Source organism: Hesperophylax consimilis, chromosome 17, assembly GCF_061612785.1.
Source record: "Hesperophylax consimilis isolate HC1 chromosome 17, BYU_Hcon_1.0, whole genome shotgun sequence".
NCBI lineage: Eukaryota > Metazoa > Arthropoda > Insecta > Trichoptera > Limnephilidae > Hesperophylax > Hesperophylax consimilis.
The window spans coordinates 12,457,392-12,480,299 of record NC_142852.1 but is presented as its reverse complement, the minus strand read 5'-3'; the positions used below and the strand labels follow the sequence as shown (position 1 = coordinate 12,480,299).

Sequence of the window (22,908 nt, the reverse complement as noted above, 5' to 3'; positions counted from 1 at the left end):
AAAATAAAATTATTTTAGTACCGCACAAGAGTCCCAACTGCTACCAAACGTGTGTGAGTCTTTAAATGGTGGTCTTGTACCAGGGTGATACTGAAATTATACTTATTGCATATTACTTAAAATTAATAAATTTTGAATCGAATAAACATTTATGCAAACAGAAAAGTTGGTGTTGTTTCTTTCTAATATAATATTAGTATAACGAGTTTTATGAGGACTTGTCACTTGGTGCCAGATATGGTACAACGTGCCTCTGGTGATATTGATGTTTGGTGGCGAATACGCCACTAGGTGACACGAGGGGTTAAATAAGTTCTCTGTAGCCTGAAATGGAGATATTGTGAAAAAATGTTATCCGCACAATAGGGGGCGTCGCTATTATATATATTGGGATCCCCCTTCTAGTCAATATCCCTTCAGTGCTTTGAAATGGGAATAGATCCCCCTTCTAGTCAATATACCTTCAGTGCTTTGGAATAGGAATGGATCCCCCTTCTAGTCAATATCCCTTCAGTGCTTTGAAATGGGAATAGATCCCCCTTCTAGTCAATATCCCTTCAGTGCTTTGAAATGGGAATAGATCCCCCTTCTAGTCAATATCCCTTCAGTGCTTTGGAATAGGAATGGATCCCCCTTCTAGTCAATATCCCTTCAGTGCTTTGAAATGGGAATTGATCCCCCTTCTTGGCAATATCCCTTCAGTGCTTTGAAATGGGAATAGATCCCCCTTCTAGTCAATATCCCTTCAGTGCTTTGGAATAGGAATGGATCCCCCTTCTAGTCAATATCCCTTCAGTGCTTTGAAATGGGAATTGATCCCCCTTCTTGGCAATATCCCTTCAGTGCTTTGAAATGGGAATAGATCCCCCTTCTAGGCAATATCCCTTCAGTGCTTTGAAATGGGAATAGATCCCCCTTCTAGTCAATATCCCTTCAGTGCTTTGGAATAGGAATGGATCCCCCTTCTAGTCAATATCCCTTCAGTGCTTTGAAATGGGAATTGATCCCCCTTCTTGGCAATATCCCTTCAGTGCTTTGAAATGGGAATAGATCCCCCTTCTAGGCAATATCCCTTCAGTGCTTTGGAATAGGAATGGATCCCCCTTCTAGTCAATATCCCTTCAGTGCTTTGAAATGGGAATAGATCCCCCTTCTAGTCAATATCCCTTCAGTGCTTTGAAATGGGAATAGATCCCCCTTCTAGTCAATATCCCTTCAGTGCTTTGGAATAGGAATGGATCCCCCTTCTAGTCAATATCCCTTCAGTGCTTTGAAATGGGAATAGATCCCCCTTCTAGGCAATATCCCTTCAGTGCTTTGGAATAGGAATGGATCCCCCTTCTAGTCAATATCCCTTCAGTGCTTTGAAATGGGAATAGATCCCCCTTCTAGTCAATATCCCTTCAGTGCTTTGAAATGGGAATAGATCCCCCTTCTAGTCAATATCCCTTCAGTGCTTTGGAATAGGAATGGATCCCCCTTCTAGTCAATATCCCTTCAGTGCTTTGAAATGGGAATAGATCCCCCTTCTAGTCAATATCCCTTCAGTGCTTTGGAATAGGAATGGATCCCCCTTCTAGTCAATATCCCTTCAGTGCTTTGAAATGGGAATTGATCCCCCTTCTTGGCAATATCCCTTCAGTGCTTTGAAATGGGAATAGATCCCCCTTCTAGGCAATATCCCTTCAGTGCTTTGGAATAGGAATGGATCCCCCTTCTAGTCAATATCCCTTCAGTGCTTTGAAATGGGAATTGATCCCCCTTCTTGGCAATATCCCTTCAGTGCTTTGAAATGGGAATAGATCCCCCTTCTAGGCAATATCCCTTCAGTGCTTTGGAATAGGAATGGATCCCCCTTCTAGTCAATATCCCTTCAGTGCTTTGAAATGGGAATTGATCCCCCTTCTTGGCAATATCCCTTCAGTGCTTTAAACTACATCAGAATGTCTAAACCCCCAACGTGGTTAAATGAATACAATCCAATGTCGCTACTGACTCAATACCTCTTGGTTCTACCCTATTTATCACGCGCTCTGTCTCTCTTACACGACATTATACACTCTCTTATACTCTTTGACATTGAGACAGTGACATTTCTTTGTCATTGAGACGGTGACATTTCTTTGTCATTGAGACGGTGACATTTCTTTGGGCAAACTGTGAAATTGATCGGTCAGTGGGTGAGTTGTCATCGGGTTTGGGTCCCACCCCGGCGTGGTGCGTTCTATTCCTCGGATAGCTAGTCCTTCATCACAACACAAGTCATATTCTCTGCTTACTGTGATGATAGTAGAAGATTTTCAAATATTGTCAGGTTATTCGTAACCCGGAAATGATTGTCTTTCCTTAAAAATAAAATAATAATGAAAAACAATAGTAATATTTGTGGTACACTGATTATCATGGTGACATAGGAATCTCCTACGACACTTATGAGACACTATTACGAGATTTTTATTAATAGTCGACGTGGATGTGTTATTTGAGCAAGCTTTACAAAGGAGTGATCATGTCAAATATTTAAATTAAAGTTTTAAAAGTATTATTGGTCTGCGAGATATATTCTACACACATACACTTTAACGTAGTTATTAAATTGCTAACATCATCTGTAATCGTAATCAATTACATATGTAATTTGATGTAAGACTTAATTTATCAAACACAATACATGTAGGTAAATCAAAGTGTTACAAAAATGGTTGTATATTAATAATTATATCTAGTGAATTAAACATCATCTACATAACAAATATCATATTAGTTATTAAATGTAACTCTACATTCAAATAATCTTTCTTCTGTTTCTATATACATATTATAGAATTGACTGTTATTACGATTGTTACGTGAAAACTATTTTTTTCCACTATTTTTTACTAAGTTATTGTCTACAATGTATATTGACGAGTCTATAGTTACTGATTTATTTTTATGATTTATATTTATTCATTGTTCAATACATGAATTTTTTACAGTTTCTATTCATTCATTGTTCAATAAATTAATGTACACATTTTTTTTTTTAATTTATGTATTCATTGTTCAATACAAGAATATACACAGTTTCTATGTATTCATTGTTTAATACATGAATGTACACAGTTTCTATCAATTGATTGTTCAATACATGAATGTACGTAGTTTTTTTATTTATTCATCGTTCAACACAATGTACGCAGTTTTTTTATGTATTCGTTGTTCAATACATGAATTTATGCAGTTTCTTTGTAAAATATCCTACATCCATTAACAATATTATTAAAACGTGAATACTATCCCTTGAAGTGATTATATTATTGTAGTAGAGAAACCACGGGAAAGGTAATTCTTTCCCTTGTTTTTTGATTTGGAACAAGTACTCCTCAGCACATAAATTAACATTGAAAAAGCTCAAAAAAAATTTTTCTAAAAGAATGTGTTAATTTCCAATTTTGTCATTTTGTTGAAATTATGTTATTGTTGTTTTGCTCTAATGAAATTATTTTAATGAAGTCAAGAGAATATAAATGAATGTTGCAAGGTTATTTAAAAGTGTAAATGACCAGTTGAACAGCCCTGAAAACTATGTTGTTCTCACGCATCGTTGTACTAACTAGGAAGTATATTGTAGTCCTAATAATACAATCTTGTGTCTGACCACAATTATGCTATAAATAACTGTTGGTATAGTCTATATGCAGAGATGTTTATTTCAAATAAATCCATTTCAAATGGAAATGGAAAATGCAAAATGGGTATTCTCCATTTTGTACTTTAAATGCTTTTCTAAAAACAATTTTGCATTTTGCATTTTAAATGTTTTTCTCAATGCATTTTCCATTTTAAATGCTTTTTTGCAACATTCTTCCTTTCTCCACTCATCTTTTTTTCATAAGCCCCAAATATCAGTCAGTCCTCAAACTCGCTATGAGAGATAATTTACATTTGTCAAGTTGCTCCCTGGTAGGAGCCCTGGCAATTGAGTGATACCATTACAAAAAATATTGATTCAAATACTGAACATGGGGCCATGACGCTGTAATATTAAATATTGGATAGCAGTTTCTTTTGTTTTTACGTTGGCAACATTAGTCCCCCGCAATTTTTTTGTGGTCTCATAATTTGTAGTCGTGGTGTTTTTGGATTTACCATCATGTAATATGTTTGTTCTACATTGATGTCCATTATTAAATGACAAAATTGTTTAAAAATTCTATAATTATTTGACCTCAGAAACCATTTTGCATTTGAAATGCTTTTCTAAAAACCATTTTGCATTTTGCATTTTCAAATGGAAAAGTTTTGACCCATTTCAATTTTGCATTTCAAATGGTTTTGGGTACCCATTTTGCATATCTCTGTCAATATGTCTTTGTTCGGGACTGTTTTAAAATAACATAAGGTAACTTTAGCATTATTAAAGTTCCTAATAGACGTAATCTAAGAAGTCATAACAATATTGCATACTTCAATCCATTGTCTCGAATGTGTGTCGGTACAATTCTATTGAGTGTAACTACATAGATATATATGCAAATAGTCTCGCTTATTTTAAAAAGCAAATTACCAATAGATTATGAATGTTTGTTTGTTTTATTATTTACTTTATTTGTTTTCTGTTTTTTTTTCGCTTAGTTTTTTGGATCATATATTATTGATCTGTATGTTTTGTTGTTGATATCTCTTTTTTACCTTTGTTCACGTTTTGCTGTTTATATTTTGTTGTTAATACATAGTGTATAATGATAATTAAACTGTGCACGATGTGAACATTTTTAAGTGGACTGTTTACATATACGTTTTTAGCAGCGCTTATCTAATGATTTTTTCATGTTAATAGTCTGTAAAGGTTCCTAAAGAATAAATAAAAATTAGTTATTTTACTTTTCCTGTTAATTGTAATTTTTATGACTTTCAACCAATTCCGAAACATCATCATTATCGATTTATATAATTGCCAATATGTTTTATTTTACATGATAATTCCTCTGCTATGTAAAATGTCCAAATAAACACTTTTCTATGTTATCCATTATACTTCGTACTGTGCATTATGTGTTTTTTATTTATTTAATTGCTTTTGTTTATTTTTGAAACTGTTATAATTACCAATACAATGTTGTATAACCTCCGAGTGCTTTGCACCAGGATTATAAGTTAATTCTGTAAGTTATAACTGTAAATGATTTATATATAAATATGAGCTCCTAATTATGAAGTACATTTACTTTATAAAAGGTATCACAAGAGAATACGCTGATGAAGTTTTGTCTTTTGAATTTAATGACATTATAAAAGATAATGATATGCAATAAACATGTGTACAATATAAATACTTAGGAACTTATGTTGGAGGTAGTATTAGTGCTAGAATGTTTTATTTGTTTGTAGATTATGTCTCTGATTTTAGATTAATTGTATTTATTGACAGGATAAATACTTGAATATTTCTGGATATTGTGAAATTAACAAAATAAATAATCATAAATTTTCTTTGATATATTTCTCATTTATTAAAATTGTCATAACATAAAATGAATACTTTAAAGTACACTCCTCTTCTACAAAAGCAAAAGCTTTTGATACAAGATTAGTACTTTATCTAATATGTACAAGATTATATGCCGTTTAGTTTTATTAAATAACTAAATGAGTTAAAAATAAACATCAATAAAAAAATTGTTTTTGGCAAAAAAATTGTTGTCTTACCCCCTCTAGTTCCTCTGGGGGCAAGGATTTGAAAAACGGGAATCTGTTTTGGTCAAATACTTGGAGAAACATGTTGCAGAGAGACAAAAAGGCTGGTAAGGATATTGGCAGAAGAGTTATGCAGGGAACTCTATTCCTAGCAAACAGTTGTCAATAAAAGCAAGGCTAGCAGTCCACAATGGCGTGCCGATACCAACCCTGTGGTATGTGGTAAGGCATGGAACTAGCAGAGGAAGGATGAAGATAGACTGAATGATGTAGGAATGAGATCTCTGAGGCGCATGTGTGATAAAACCACAATAGACCGAGTAATGCGTCATGTGGAAAGAGTGGTCAACAGGATTAAGTAAAGATTTTTAGGAAAATATCTGACGCGAATGTGAATGGTGAAAAAAGTCGCGGACGCCCGAAGAGACATGGCACGATCAAGTAAATCACACAGGGTTGGTATTTTTTACTTAAGACCAGCGATCAGAAGGCTGCAGGTTCAATTCCCATCAGTGGCATGTATTTTTTCTTTGAAGATTTTTTCAATTAATAATGATTGATTTTGTATTTATTTATTATTTTATTATTATTATTTATTATTCATTATCGCGCTATCGGGCTTTTACAGAGTAAATTGAAAGTTTATAATAATAAAATAATAAATAATACTTGGTTGACTTGTATAGCGCCGTTTCTGTGCAAAAACACCTCAAGGGCGCTGTACAAACTTATAATACATTTCTACAGTGATCTATGTTATTACTTAACTATTTATGGAGAAAATATACAGTACAATACTTACCTGGTAGGTCACTTGAGATTAACACTTAATTAACATTATCTAATTGTTTATTGGCGAAATTTAGATACAGGATTTAGGACTTAATTGAAAAATTGAATATAACTGGACTATCTCTTAGGAATGGTATATTTAATTTAAGGGTACGACAGCTTAAAAAAGGTAAGTTTGTATGTAAGTGTAACATAATACATGGATAATAGCATAACTACATACAAAAAATATAAAAATCAAATGCTAATACTAAGATGAACATAAAATCCAAATAAAATAATATATTGTAAATAAAGAAAAGTTTCAAGTATAAAGTAAGTAAGTATGTACATTGTACATTCATATTTGCATTTAATTATTCATGTTTGTTGCAAAACCAGGAAGACTGAAAACAGTCAAATAATTTACTCGTCAGGTAAATAGAAAATAAATATATATAATATACTGATATGTATTATTAAGATCAATATAAAATAAACCAATTAAATTCCATTTAAAATCTTTTTTATGGTTACAGATTAGGAAGTAAGTGGACATTAAAAAAAATAATATACAGGTACCAAAAACAATGAAGAAATAATTGTTTTGATTTGAGTATATTGTAAGGTTAATTTATCGTTGGGTACAGTGGGAAATATCAATATCTCTCAAGCCCCCGCATAACTAAATACTAGGGATTTATTTTTTATTGGCAATTTTTTTGTGATACATACAGATACATAAATAATTATACAAAATATTAGACGGTAACAAAAAAAAACCCCACAAAGGCGAAGCCGGTGCGTGGGCATTATAAATTATGTATACAAAATAGAGGTGGTTAAATAAATTTAAAAAAAACATAGTACCTGTAGATAGATGAATGTAATTTTACTAGACTTTCTGCGAATTTGATAAAAGCAGTTAAAGTTGAAGAAAAAATAATTCTAAAAGTGTTTTAAGGTAATGGCATATTTTAAGCATCATAGGCGTAGTACAAATTATAGAAAAATATTTCTCACGTCCAGATTTTTTCTTACCCAGCTTTTAACATTTATTTTATATGAGTTTAGGTTTTGGCACAAGTTGATGGAATTCGGCAAGGAATTAAACAATTTTAGGCTACTATAGTCAATGTGTCTTTGGGCCAGCCTGGTTTTGCAGTGACGCACTGTGTACAGGCATGTGTTGTGTCTCTGGCTAGAACGATTTGGGTTTTTACAGAAATTATAAGGACGAGTGTATATAAATTTAATCCATTGGACACATTAGATCCGCGTTAGTTCCATAATGTCAGTTTTCTTAAACAATTGATCGGTGGGATATGTCTTGGTCTTCTGGTGCATTATCTTAATGATAGACTTCTGAACAATTTCTAGAGGTTTCACATGGTTATTGTATGTTCCTCCCCAGGCGATTATTCCGTAGGAAATGGATGAAAGTATCAATGCATCATAAACAAGCAGAGATGTGCAAAATGGGTACCCAAAACCACTTGAAATGCAAAATGGAAATGGGTCAAAACTTTTCCATTTGAAAATGCAAAATGGTTTTTAGAAAAGCGTTTCAAATGCAAAATACAAAATACCTATTTTCATAATGCATTGAAAATGCAAAATGGTTTCTCAGGTCAAACAATCAAAATAATTATAGAATTTTTAAACAATTTTGTCATTGAATAATGGACATCAATGTAGAACAAACATATTACATGATGGTAAATCCAAAAACACCACGACTACGGATTATAAAACAAACAAAAAAATTTGCGCGGGACTAATGTTGCCAACGTAAAAACATAGAAACTGCTATCTAACATTTAATATTACAGCGTAATGGCCCCATGTTCAGTATTTTTTGTAATGGTATCACTCAATTGCCAGGGCTCCTACCAGGGAGCAACTTGACAAATGTAAATTATCTCTCATAGCGAGGTTGAGGACCGACTGATATTTGGGGCTTATGAAAAAAAGATAAGTGGAGATAGTAGGAAGAATGTTGCAAAAAAGCATTTAAAATACAAAATGCAAAATGGTTTTTAGAAAAGTATTTAAAATGCAAAATGAAAAATACCTATTTTGCATTTTGCATTTCCTTTTGAAATGGATTTATTTGAAATAAAGCACATCTCTGTAAACAAGCCTCGTGGTTCTTATGTTAACAATATTGCTCGTGCGTTTGAATATGTAAATCAGGTGCCTCAGTTTATTGACAGTTGTTTCTATCTGGTAAGTCCATTTGAGTTGACAGTCAATAGTTTACACCAAGGTTTATAATAAATCTTCCTAATATTACATCTTCGCAGTTTGAGCATGTCGCTTGATTTATAAGAAGTTTCTCCAGTTCCAAAAAATATAAATTTCTGTGGTTAGAAAACAATCGCAAAGTAAGCTCCGAAAAATAATTAAACACGTTTTGTTCTGTTATTTAATATGTTATATGGATGAAAAAATGCACATGTCAAGAGATTTTTGCTGTAATTCAAACGAGTCATGTTTTATACATAAATAAAAATTAAAAACGGAACAATCACATTACTATATTAAGAAACAAAATAAGAAGGCTAGCCTATATTTTCAAAAATCTAAGAAACATATTGGACAAAGTTACACTAAAAACTGTATATTATGCCCTTGTTCAATCAATGCTTTCATATAATGTTGTCGGTTGGGGTTCTTGTTACAAGACTACCCTAGAGCCTTTGAATGTTGCGCAAAATATAATTTTAAAAATAATTTATTAGAGAAATTTTATGTATCCATCAAAGTTATTATATAGTGAAAGGAAAATTATGACAGTAAGGCAGTTGCACATTAGGGTGGAGTGACGTTGTATGGGACTTTTTTTTTAAAGATGCCAGTACTGTAATAGCAAAAAAAAGTTGCCTTTATATAACACCTCTTTCGTCTAAAAAAATCAACTCGATCGAAACATTCCTTTATTCAACAACCAGCACATTTATATTTAGAAAAAAATTGTATGAAAAAAGTCGCTGAAAACTCTGCCAAGCATTATAAACAAGCGATATTCATAGCAAAAATACAATTTTATTAGGGGTTTTATAGCTAATAAGGTGCATAACACCTGAAAATAAAAATAAAATTACCATAGTTTCAAGGCGGGGTCTATTTTTGGTTTTTTGAAGAGAATTATTGATTTTTTATTGTTTTTTTCGTGTTTTTGAGAAACATGTTTTTTTTATTAAATAAAATACTTTAACAAAGAGAATTTTTTAAACATTATCGAAGTTTTATAATATTTATCGTGTTTTGAAATGAGATTTGGTGTGAAATTCGGGCATTATATGCCTAGATTTTATTGTCGCCCGAATGAATCCATCTCTTGCTTCAGGCCCAACTGTAGACAACGATGCCTGGGTAACTAATTTGATGCACCTCTCGACTGCTTGAGTGTGGCAGGGAAATCTGGGAAATTCAATACTGTCCTTTTCTTCACCGAAATTATTTATCATTTTGACTAGGTCGTCATTACTGATTTCGGATAGTATCGGTGGCGGTGTAACTTCGCATTCCTGCCAGTTGATAATATCGTAATATTTACTTGCTGAAAAGTTTATTGTTGGAATAATAAAGTCTCTAACAACAGATGGACTAGGACATCTATCTCGCGCCTTTAATATTCGTCTCAAACCCAATTCTCTTACAATAACGTTGTCATCCATTATCATGGATAGTAGCAGATTTTCCGGGTGGCAAAAATAGGCGTTTCTTTGAATTACTGGATTAATTATATCTCGTAGATCGGTGCTCAAATATCGGGTGAGTTTTATTATAGTCATGTAATGCCCCATCTTTACACGACGGGTGCCTCTTTATCTCAAACCATGTCGGAGCATATGCTTTAACAAAATATTCAGCAAGAATTTTTAGGTTCACTGAAGGGTTAGTTGTTCCTATATATAATCGAAGTATTGAGTTTGCTGTCGTCAACCAGCGTGAGTGACAAATACTACCTGGATGACGGTTTGCTAAATTTGGTGGGCAGTGACCTGTTGTAACTGCAAAACATATTTCGTACAAGTATTTTTGGTCCGTGCTCAAATTTTTCAATTCCTCTGTGTTGAGTTTGTGCATCTCAAAGTGTATTGGTGAATAATTTATTACGGTGTTTTCAGAGCTGCTTGAAAGAAGTTTTCCAATAGGTCCTGAAAACCCTTTAGGTCCTGTTGTAGCACCATCTAAGTGTTGAAACAAGTGGCGAAGGGGAAGTTCGTTTGCATGCAGCTGACAGATAAACCATTGTAACGGATGACCTAATTCCAATTCCATGAATCTAATAGTTCCATTTCTTTTGCCTGTATTGACAGCAGTCCCATCACATCCAATCGCTGATAAATCATTCAAATTAAAACCGTTCACTTTTAAATGGTGTAACATACTCTTTGCGATGTTTTTGCCAGTTCCTGATGATGGTGTAACATGTCCAACACATTGAGACCCCGGCTCAGATAAAATGGAATAATGTTCTCCTGAAATCGTTCTCCGATGATATCTATCCCCTATTTTTTCCTGAGACAGTGTTTTATCCTTCCTTCCATCGAAATATAGACCTCGAATTTTTGTTGACTCCGACGACATCTGCCATGTTTTTATTAAAGAAGTGTGACACGTTTGTCTAGCTCGTCTGAGTTTGCTCCTATCAATCACCATTTTAGAGTCGTCTTCGGTTACTATGCCAAAATCTTGTAATGTAGCACTTGCAACAGCTGATGCCGACATGTCTGACAAACCATACTGATCGCAGATTCTGGCCAAAGTGGGGAGTTTTAACATCATACGGGAATTTTCTGGAGGTTGCGAAGAATGTGAAGAAAATTATTGGTTTTCATCAAAAAAGGGTTGACGTGGTTTTGTCGCTGATGCTTTAGATGAGCTGACCTTCGAAGCAAGTTCAGATAAACGAGCTTGCATCCTCATTTTCCGATGTAATTTTTTTGTTGTGTCGGTGTCTATTGCTCCCAGCATCATTTTTCTCGAGGATCTTTGGTCTTCAAGGAATGCTTGTTCTTTGGTGGGTACCTTGCGCGTCTTTTCGCAGGAACACATATTCAGATTGTTACATTTGCATGAAGCAATATCGAAAAGTTTATTCATTTTGATTTTATAAAAATTTAACTTAACATAATAATGCACACTTTTTTCTGGCCAATTTTTAAGTTTTAAGTATTCGTTATAATGATCTTGGATCAGTTTCATCACTCGATTGTGTGAAACAATGGGAATAGAAGCGCGCTTCCAAATTCCTTCAACAATTGCAGATATAACACATTTTATTTCGAATACTGACGATTTTTTTGTAGAGTTAAGATTACGCTCATATCGTAAGAACAAATAAATAATGTTTAATCACTTCTGAGACAGTAGGTAACAATTGAGAGTTCATTTCAGTTGGTGCCCCGAATATTGGACATAAAATGTTGCTTCTCGTGTAATTTGCATTCATTTTCACAACAATTATGTGTGTTAAAATTTAATCGGACAAGGATTCTAACACGTCTACGGTCAGCGGTAGCCGAAACGAAACTAGATGCAAGTCGCATCTAGTTTCTGCGACGAAACAATAGGAGCGAAATTATCCCCCCCACCTCCACAGCGCTCACAAACTCACTAGTTTAAGAGCAATTTATGCAGTGTTTTTTTTTTTTATAAAACATGTAATGTTCAATAAGGTAAATGCAATTGAAAGTAATGGATATTATTTTATATTTTTGAGACAGTACTCAGATTTTGGGAAAAAAAGGATAAATTTACGTTTTTTACGTTACGAAATCGCTAGGTTGTTGAATGAAGACATAAGTTTAGATTTTTTAAAGTATTTTTACGAGAATATGAATGACATGAAGCATCTTTTGGCAGCTATTACAATACCGAGATTTGATTTTTGCAATGTCACTCCACCCTATTGCACATAATACAGGTTCTCTGTAAATTTTTCAACAACACTATTACTGCCAAAAGATCTCAACAAGTGCGCAGCACTAGAATGGGTTCTTCTTTAATGTATCAGCCGGTGTATACCAGAACATCCTTCGGACAAAGGAGTTTCTCATATAAAGCTCCGTTGCTATATAATATGTTTGGAGAAAATATAAAAACTATTTATAGGTACGTTAAATTCATTCAAGAAAATGGTCAAAATCTCTGTACTAGCTGAGAGTGATGATTTTGGATCACCCATGTTGTCGCTTATATCATAATTCCCTGTGGAAGCTCTGTTTCGATACAATCCTTATTTACTTACTGCGCATGTACTTATTTACTTCTAAAATAACTTTTTGTTACTATTATTTTCTTATTGTTATTATCAGGAAAATAATAATAACAAAAAGTTATTTTATTTTATTAATAAGAAAATAATAACAGCAAGAAGTTAAAAAAAAGTTTTCTTATTGTTATTATTTTTTTTAATGCTTCCGTATTTGTTGTCCGGGTTAAATCTTCCCCATAGGAAAATCTAAACCCTTCCACTCACTTTTCCACAAATGATCAGCTAGTCAATCAACACTATGTAAGTGCATTATATAAGTAAAATAAATACAAAACAATACAAGAACAACAACACGTCAACTCACCAGAGATCAAATGGTAAAAAAAATTCACCGACTCCAGATATTTTCATATCAGAGGGTTCGGCTAAGTAGAACTTCTAACAGGGCCTATAAATCCTACTGATCACTTAACATAAATATTTAAAAAATCTTTCGTTATCCTACATGTATTCAAAATGACCGACTTTTGCATCTTTATATATAATTTTTTTGATAGATCTAATACGCCTAAATTTTTAATGAGAGAGCTAGGTATAATGCCAGTAGCCGAAATAACGAATGGTAATATTTTTATAGTCTGAGAATGCCAAATTCTTTTTATTTCGTTTCCTAAATCTGTGGATTTTCTTATTTTTTCATTAACAAATTTTTGAATGTTACAGGAATTTGGAATAGCGACATCAATGCAAAAGTAATTTTTTTAAATTTTGTCATGTAAAACTATATCGGGTCTATTATGACTAATCGTTCGGTCTGTTAGTATAGTTTTATCATAATATATTGTATAAAATTCGTTTTCTAAAAATGAATTTGGTTCGTATTCATAATATGGTATTATATTACGGCAGTCAATCAAGTTATCTTTAATTACCAAATTTTGGTGAATTATTTTTAAAACTTGATTGTGCCTAAATGTATACTCGGACGGTGCTAATATAGAACATCCCGATATAGTATGTTCTATAGTTTCCGGAAAAGCAAAACATTTTCTATACAAATCATCTATTTGATTTGTATCTTTGATTATATGCTTTCTATAATTTTTAGTATTAATGACTATCCTGAATGGCAAGCATAAATCCTTCTATTTCTGCGCTCAACTCTCCAATACTCAACCATTTGTTTGACGAAAATTTGTCAACATACGTTTGGTTGAGATAATTGAAGTGTTTTACGTGTAAGATTTTATTTGACCAGGAAATTAATAATTCCTGGTTGGGATTTATAAAAATGTTGGCATTCTCATCGTATAAATTTAAAGGTGTAATATTTCTATCTGCCTTGCAAATTATTTTGTGCATTTCTGAGGTATGAGCTTTTCTATGGAAAAAATTTCTTAGCATTTCCACCTGATTATGTTTCAAAGAAGTTATTTTAACTATACCTTTACCTTCTAAATTTCTAGGTAAATTAATTCGTTCTATAGCTGAATTTGGATGATGGCAATTAAACTTTGTTAGCGTAGTTCTAATTAATCTTTCTAAGTTATCTAAATCTGTATTAGACCATTTAATTATGCCAAATTACTTATTATTATTTTTTTTTTATGCTTCCGATTTTTGTCCGGGTTAAATCTTTCCCATAGGAAAAACTAAACCCTTCCACTCACTTTTCCACAAATGATCAGCTAGTCAATCAACACTATGTAAGTGCATTATATAAGTAAAATAAATACAAAACAATACAAGAACAACAACACGTCGACTCACCAGATATCAAATGGGAAAAAAAATTCACCGTCTCCAGATATTTTCATATCAGAGGGTTCGGCTCGGTAGAACTTCTAACAGGGCCTATAAATCCTACTGATCCCTCAACATAAATATTTAAAAAATCTTTTGTTATCCTACATGTATTCAAAATGACCGACTTTTGCATCTTTATATATAAATTTTTTGAAAGATCTAATACGCCTAAATTTTTAATGAGAGAGCTAGGTAAGTAATAATATCTTTTTATTTTTATTATTATTATGTACTTATTACTGTCTACTTAATTCTCGTATTATTATTTACTTTAATTATTATCTAGCTAATTTATTTACTTACTTACTTTTTATTATATTATTATTAATATTATTTACTTACCTATCGGTTATTATTTACCAATTTTTATTTAGTTATTTAATTTTTTCTTATAATTTATTATTCATACTATCCATGTTGTAATTGTTAGTATGGTTACCCTATGCTTGTGTCTGATAAGCCAGCACAGGTATCTTGTACTTTATTAGTACAGAAAAATATTATTGTTGCCAACTTACTTACCAATGCTTTTTTTGTTGACATTTAGGTTTTTATTTTTCGTACATTTGTTACTAAAATTTTGTTTATTTTTGTCTACCGGTCTCGAAACGACCGTGTCATAAACTTTTCTTTTTTGGGTTTAAATTTAACGTTATTATTATTTTAAGTTTATTTATATGTATTTTTTAAATGATATAATTGTAAAGCTGCACATCTTGAGACAGGAATGCCCTAGTGAGACGTGCAGAGTATTTTTTTATGTTAAAAACTGTTTTTTGAATAAATAAATAACTTAATTATATTTTCACCATTTTCGCTTAATTATTATCGTTTTTTAATATTAACGGTGCCTTAAGGTAAGATTTCCAGATACCTCCGAGTAAATAGTTTTGTGCGTATTTCGATATGAAATGCTGTAAATGGTATTATGTATTGTCTTTCTAACAGAGCTGTTGAGTCAATAAGGCAATCTAATACAGAAACTATAACCCGGCGTTGCTGGGGGTTATCCTTAGGAGATAGACATGTAACACACAAAACTTTTCTGTAGTCCTCTTATCGATATACAATTCCGTAGTAGGACATTATTATACATCCTACATTATTTTGATGTATATCATAAGGTTTAGCCAGCGTTTTCAATGTAAGCGCCTGAAAATATTATATTTACGACTTTATTACAAAACATCGTCTTTTCTCCACTTTCTATAAATTTTGTGTGCATAAATTATATGCGTACAATACTTCCGGAAGAATTTCTCTAAACGATAAAGAAAACCGTATCAAAATACGATTCGTAGATTAGAAGAACTAAGCGCACAAACAGACAGACGCGGATAGCGACTTTGTTTTATACTATTTAGAGACAGTGTGTCAATTTTTTTTTCGTTTATTGTAAAAGGTTTACAGTGTAATAAGTTTACACTGTAATAGGTTAACCCTGTAATAGGTTTACACTGTAATAGGTTTACCCTGTAATAGGTTTACTCTGATGATTTTCAAAACTAACGGCCGTTGTGGCCAACAATTTCGATGGATTATCAAAGGAATTCTGAGCCTGAGCCAGGCGCTGCTCAGTTAAGTGATCGTAGTGATTTGCTCCATTTCGCCTGTAGCCAACATTTTTATCATAACACCTCGTGTGTAGCACTGTTTATTTACATAGACAAAAAAATGACGTCAAATTAGAAACTTTACATTTTAAATTAATACCGAAGGATTAATTAATTGTATTTATTATTTATACAGATAATTTACTTTAAATAGTGTAATACATAAACCGACATTTCATATTTTTAAAACAAACGTATTTAATATGTAAAAAATAAGGTGTTAATTGACTTAACTTTTTTGTTTACGTCAAGTTTGACGTTTTATGCAGTTGAAACTTTAGATTCAAAATCATAACCTATACAAAATGGACAAAGCAAAACGCTCAAAAAATTTCACCCCAAATGAGAAAATGCGACTTGTCGATTTAGTTACCTCGTCGCGGGTCATTTTGTCTAGGTCTACAGGCGGCCCAAATTACGCCACACTGTTGAAATCCAAAGAAACTGCTTGGAACGAAGTGGTTCTCGGTTTTAATAGCAGCAACTCAATTAACCGGTAAGTTACATACTGATTATCTCATATAATAATGTGTTCTTCAAATGCCATTGAAGCTCGATAAAGAAATATGGTTTGGGCACGTAGAATGAACGAACTAAGGAGTGTAAGGAGAGTATATTATTACGCGAATTTGGATGGTGGAAGAAGTCGGGGACGCCCGAGGAAGACACTAGTCCGAATAACAGAAGAGTATGTATGATATATGGTGTGATTGTGGGCGAGGCAAGTGGTTTGACAGACTGTCCTCTCTGCGTAACCTTTCTAGGAAGGGTGCAATGTTTGGTTAATTAGAATTTGTATACATCCCAATTGATTTCTCGTAATATTTTATATATGATTGCAGACCCCTAGCAGCTCTAAAAAAGGCGTGGGACAACTTGAAGCGAGATGCCCGAACACAGAGGGCAAGTGTTCGTTGCCAAATATTTGGAACTGGTGGAGGGCCCAGTCAAGACATAGAAGATCCAGTGCTGCTGAAGGTTGAGGCAGCAATTGGATTAAGTTCCTCCGGGATGGTAAATTCGTAAGTTAAAATATCTTGTTTTTAATTAAATTGGTATTTGGTGATGACTGAACATGTCCACTGAGTCAGCATTAGTACCCGGAGCAATTAGGAATACATTATGTTTACGGTATATGGCAGTAGACCCAGAATTGGCGCACTCAAATAAACCCTCACTTTTAGTACTACCATTACGTAGTGGAATCCAAAAGCTTGTCAATGCATTGTCATTGTAGTTCAACAATAGCTGGAAAGCGCACATTACTTATGACTTGTTCATGTTTTCAGTTGGTTGTTGGTCATTCACTGACCCATAAGGGTTGGGAAATGGAAGGTTAGGTACATTTATAAATTAAACAATCTCTTCTTGCTATACAAATGTCTCATATATTGCAATAAATGAATCCACGCTACTAGAAAAAGCTTTATTCTCTTTGTGGATGGATTTGGCAGTTAATTTACTGATTTTAAATCTATTTTTGCTGTCATGTCTCTCTAAACTATCGACCAATGAAAATACATGCAGTTTTGTTAGGTTTTGATGAGCAAATATTAAATATTCAGTACTCGACGTAAAATGTCTTACGAGGTTGAATTTTCAGGAAATTAAAAAAAAAAAAAACAAAGAAAAAACTGTTTTGTTAATGAAGGTTTTTTGAATCTAAACTCTTAACTGTAACCTTTGATAAAACTACAGAAAAAAACATCATCCACATAAAGATTCAGCATTAAAAAACTAGGCAGAAAGTTACAAGTTTTACATAAATAATAGAATAGTTTACAGTTTATAGGAACATAGTATGTATAATTGATCATAACAGTAAGTAGCAACACCAATAAACCGGAGTGACCAATCACAGGCATCCGGAACGTTGGTGTTGGCAGCTCTCTATGCCGTGAAGGAGCGCATCTAGTGGAGTATCCTTGTTCATCAGAGCATTTGGAGTGGGAGTCGTAACCCTCGGCAACAGAGACTCGAAGATGTGGGCAACATGAAAGCAAACCAAAGAAAGATTAAAAAGTACACATAAAAGGCATTATTGACCAATAAACAAGAATCATAAATCATAAAGAAAATAGTTCCCACAGAGCAAAACTAGCAATTAACAGAATATAGAGAGAATTGTAATATAATTTAACGTGACATACATATTTGTATTCTATTTTGAAAGGTTTGATTGCAATGGTCCTGCCGTCCAAGATGATCAACAGGCATCCACCAGCCGGGAGGAAGTAGAGCAGCCGACTCTGGAATCAGTGGAGCCTGCGGAATGGACATTGGTAATTTTTATTTCATTTATCCTAATTCTCAATAATCGCATTGTTCGCATTGGTGTCTCAACTGCTCCCAACTGCCCGTGCGGTGGCAGTCAGTGCGGTGAGACTGCGGCATCTCCAATTGGGGTGTGTTGTGAAACTGAAGGTATTAGGGAAGGAAGGGGAAGATGGTTATACAAGTACTTGGGTATTCAAATCTGGTCACCAAGCATGGCTAAAACCATTTCATTCCATGTTTCAATTCTTTAATGGTGGTGTTACAACAAGGTGATACTGAGAGTATCTTCCACTCTGTAATGTACTGCAAATATACTATTTATTATTTTTAATGAACAGTTTGTGGAATAACACAAAGTAATACAAATAAAATTTACTCGCACACGCCAGGATTTGAACAGGCGACCTCCGGATTGCTAGTCGTGAGCCTTACCGCTCGGCCATCAATAACTTGAAATAACTAATCTGCAAAATATTTTAATTTCTTCATTTTCCCATAGATACTTGTGTAAAATGTTATTTTATTACACGGTCTTTTGAAAGGTTTACACATTATTTGTTTTTAAATTACTTGTGGCTGGTTATAAAACTTGACATTCTTCTTATATTTTGTTCAGGATGAAAATCCAGTTTTCACACTTCCTGAAAGTCCAGTGATGCCAGTGGTATCAACTGTTCGACCCGTAGTTCCAAGGAAGGCATTCAAGAGGCGACTGTGCTTGGGAAAATCAACAAAGGACTCGCTCTTTAGTGACCTGCAAAATGTTGCTACCACCCAACTTGCGACGGAAAGAGTGTTATTAGAGACCCAGACTGAAAACTTTCAAATGCAAAAGGTATAAAAACAGTTTATTATAAACAAGTTCTGCTTTGTAATTATTATTATGCGTTACAGCTGTTTCGCCCTCTGAAGGCATTATCAAACTGTTTTTATACATTAGATAACAAATTATTGAATATATAAAATAAATAAAAATTGAAATGGAGTTCTACAAAATTAACTAATAACAATAAACAGGTCCAGTCTCTTTTGCAATGCGACCTCCTGAGTATGCAGACTGCCCACTTGAAACTCCAACTGGAAATGCTCGATGCGGCGAGGGTCTCAAAAGAAGCCCAATCGGATATACAACTGCAAATCCTTAGTGATGCCAGGAAGCAGAAGGTCGCAGAGGCAGCCCGAGCAGAAATCCGATGGGAAATCCAACTGGATATATTGAAGTTGGAGAGGAGAGCTCAGGAGGCAATTACAAAGAAATTAGAAAGTGGTAATTGTTAATATTATAATGCTTGTACATACATATTATTTGCAATAACGTCTCTATTTAAATGGGCGATGTTGTTCCCTGCATTGTTCCTGAATGCCACATTGTTGGGTTCATCACCAACACCGTGGATCCAATCTTGTGGATATTCCTCCCCACGATTGATGCATATGTTGTGAAGAACTCCACATGCAACTATAACTGCCATCGTGGTGTCGATGTTTAGTCGTAGGCCATTGGATAAGACCGGAAATCGTCTTTTCCACAATCCATATTGTCTTTCTACCACGTTCCTTGTTTTTATATGTTTTGTGTTGTAGTTGTTCTGGTTGGGTGTTTCCGGATTTCGATATGGTGTCAGCAGATATGTCTAAAATATGAAATAAAACATACATTTGTAATAATGTTATACTGTTTTCTTTTGCAGAATGTCCTTAAAATCAAGTAAATCCACGTTCGGCTGGAGCACTCGAGAATGGTGCACGCGCTAAGTATTCCCGCACTAAAGGATTTTTTTCTTGTTTTTTTTATTATTTCCTATATTTTCATAATGTGCGTATATATGTATGTCACAATTTTCTTAAGTTATTTTCAGTTGTTTCCAATATTCTCATAACGTGCATATATATGTATGTCACAGTAAACAATATTAAATTCTCCCTATATTCTATTAATTGCTAGTTTTGCTTTGTGGGAACTATTTTCTTTATGATTTATGATTCTTGTTTATTGGTCATCGTTCATTAGCTTCGCAGACCAATATCAATAATAATGCCTTTTATGTGTACTTTTTAATCTTTCTTTGGTTTGCTTTCATGTTGCCCACATCTTCGAGTCTCTGTTGCCGAGGGTTACGACTCCCACTCCAAACGCTCTGATGAACAAGGATACTCCACTAGATGCGCTCCTTCACGGCATAGAGAGCTGCCAACACCAACGTTCCGGATGCCTGTGATTGGTCACTCCGGTTTATTGGTGTTGCTACTTACTGTTATGATCAATTATACATACTATGTTCCTATAAACTGTAAACTATTCTATTATTATGTAAAACTTGTAACTTTCTGCCTAGTTTTTTAATGCTGAATCTTTATGTGGATGATGTTTTTTTCTGTAGTTTTATCAAAGGTTACAGTTAAGAGTTTAGATTCAAAAAACCTTCATTAACAAAACAGTTTTTTCTTTGTTTTTTTTTTTTTAATTTCCTGAAAATTCAACCTCGTAAGACATTTTACGTCGAGTACTGAATATTTAATATTTGCTCATCAAAACCTAACAAAACTGCATGTATTTTCATTGGTCGATAGTTTAGAGAGACATGACAGCAAAAATAGATTTAAAATCAGTAAATTAACTGCCAAATCCATCCACAAAGAGAATAAAGCTTTTTCTAGTAGCGTGGATTCATTTATTGCAATATATGAGACATTTGTATAGCAAGAAGAGATTGTTTAATTTATAAATGTACCTAACCTTCCATTTTCCAACCCTTATGGGTCAGTGAATGACCAACAACCAACTGAAAACATGACAAATGACTCTCCGAATAAGCTAATGGGAGAAGAGTTTGGAACGTTAAGAGAGTTAGAGCGAAGCATGTCAGTCCACCATTAATCGAGTTATCTGCATTTATCCCTTCTTTCAATATCTCTACAACCTTGTCAATTCTCATAAACATGTTTCCCAAATACACTCTCATTTACCTAAATATAAAGTACCCATTAATCATACACATTCATTTTAAAGTTAAGTTATAAAAAAGGTATTTGAATATTTAAACAATAAATATACTTTTAATGGATATCCACTATCTCCTACGAGTGCTCCATTTGGGTACTGCCCTGTCTCGAACATTGCTCTGGCTCGGCAGCCTTGAAAGAGTCATGTGTAGATCCTGGCCATCTTGCTACAATGTCTCTTATTCTCATTCTGGCATCTGAAATGGTCTGCACGTTAATGGAAAAGTAGCCCTTCCTATTTCTGAACGTTTCAGCTTCTGGTCCACCTTTCGGAGAAATCAGATGGTCAACACAATACTTAATTGGTACAGTACAGAAAAACATGCAGACAAAACTAAAACACATGCTTGTCTGGCACTTACCCACGGATTGAATTTTGACATGAGTGCAATCAATTGCACCTATTACGTTGGGGAATCCGGCTATTTCGTGGAACTCCCTTTTTACTACTTCCACCTCTTCCCCTATTGGTAATTTAATGTGGACAGGCCTTAAACTTGCCAAGGCACGAGAAACATTTTTTACGATTTTGCTGGTCGTAGATGGGGAAATTTTAAAAAAGTCTCCATTTGTTATGTGGAAACTTCCAGTTGCGTAGAAACGCAAAGCAACAAGCAATTGATTGCATGGTAAAACTGGGCAGTTTCTAAAAAAGAAATAAACAAAGCATGATAACATTAGATAAAAGGTTTTCAGACCTGATAAGTGCTAAATATATTCAATGACACTCGAATAAGTCAAAATTTTACCTTTCGCTTGCGTAAGTCAAGTTATCCTCTATTTGGCTCAAATCGTATAAAAAACACGTTTTAGTCATCCTAAAACGGGTATAAAAGTCTGCATCATTTAATATATGTATAAAATTTATATCGCCGTCTTGTCGCCGCCTATATAATCCAATATTATTATCAAGCATATCGGCCCATTCCACCGCATCTACTATATTCAAAATGTTCATAATTCGAATTAAAAAACCGACAAGAGCGTGAACTGATGACAGATGACAGCGATGACAGATCGATTGCTTTCGCGTATTTCGCTATGTTGTCAGTTTTTATAAGTAGGTCTTCCTCAAGCGTCTTCAATCATCGTCAATCCACGAGGTTAGCTTCCTTAAATTTGAGTGGTGTGGCGATCAAGAGCTTTGGGCAAAACAGATTTGGGCATTTCAGCAGGGTTGAGTCGAGTATTCGGCTCAAATTAGATTGGCCACAACGGCCGTAAGACTTTGAAAAGAGGTGTATATTAATTATTAATTCGGGGGCTTAGGATTATAGGGGCTTAGCTACAAAAACTGGTATTAACTTGGTTTCGTTAATACCATAATAATATTTATTAGTGACACGAAATTGTTAACTATCCATACTTTTTTTTACATTTACAGTACAAGAATATGTACCTATATTTATATATATGTTTAACAGATTTTGATTGTATTCGTAGTCCTCCTCACTAAGAGATCCTGTGTTGAGGGGGACTAGGTTTTGTAAGTTTTCAGCGACTTCTATGATTCGACTTCATGTTTTAGGT

At 33.7% G+C, this 22,908-nt stretch overlaps 1 protein-coding gene and 1 long non-coding RNA gene across 2 annotated transcripts; one reads left to right on the top strand and one right to left on the bottom strand.

Moving 5' to 3' along the window:
• The first annotated feature begins 16,265 nt into the window (after positions 1–16,265).
• On the top strand, positions 16,266–21,074 carry LOC149416005 (uncharacterized). The gene is made up of 6 exons (XM_089642030.1): positions 16,266–16,594; positions 16,941–17,120; positions 18,272–18,380; positions 18,992–19,210; positions 19,393–19,642; positions 20,067–21,074. Exons 1-6 carry the CDS (start codon positions 16,404–16,406, stop codon positions 20,075–20,077), a joined length of 960 nt encoding a protein of 319 aa, XP_089498156.1. The 5' UTR covers positions 16,266–16,403; the 3' UTR covers positions 20,078–21,074.
• LOC149416004 (uncharacterized) lies at positions 17,464–22,395 on the bottom strand. The gene is made up of 5 exons (XR_016303511.1): positions 22,128–22,395; positions 21,741–22,024; positions 21,431–21,644; positions 19,675–20,009; positions 17,464–18,363 (listed from the first exon to the last, which is right to left on the bottom strand). It is a non-coding gene; the product is annotated as an uncharacterized LOC149416004 (long non-coding RNA).
• Positions 22,396–22,908: the final 513 nt, after the last annotated feature.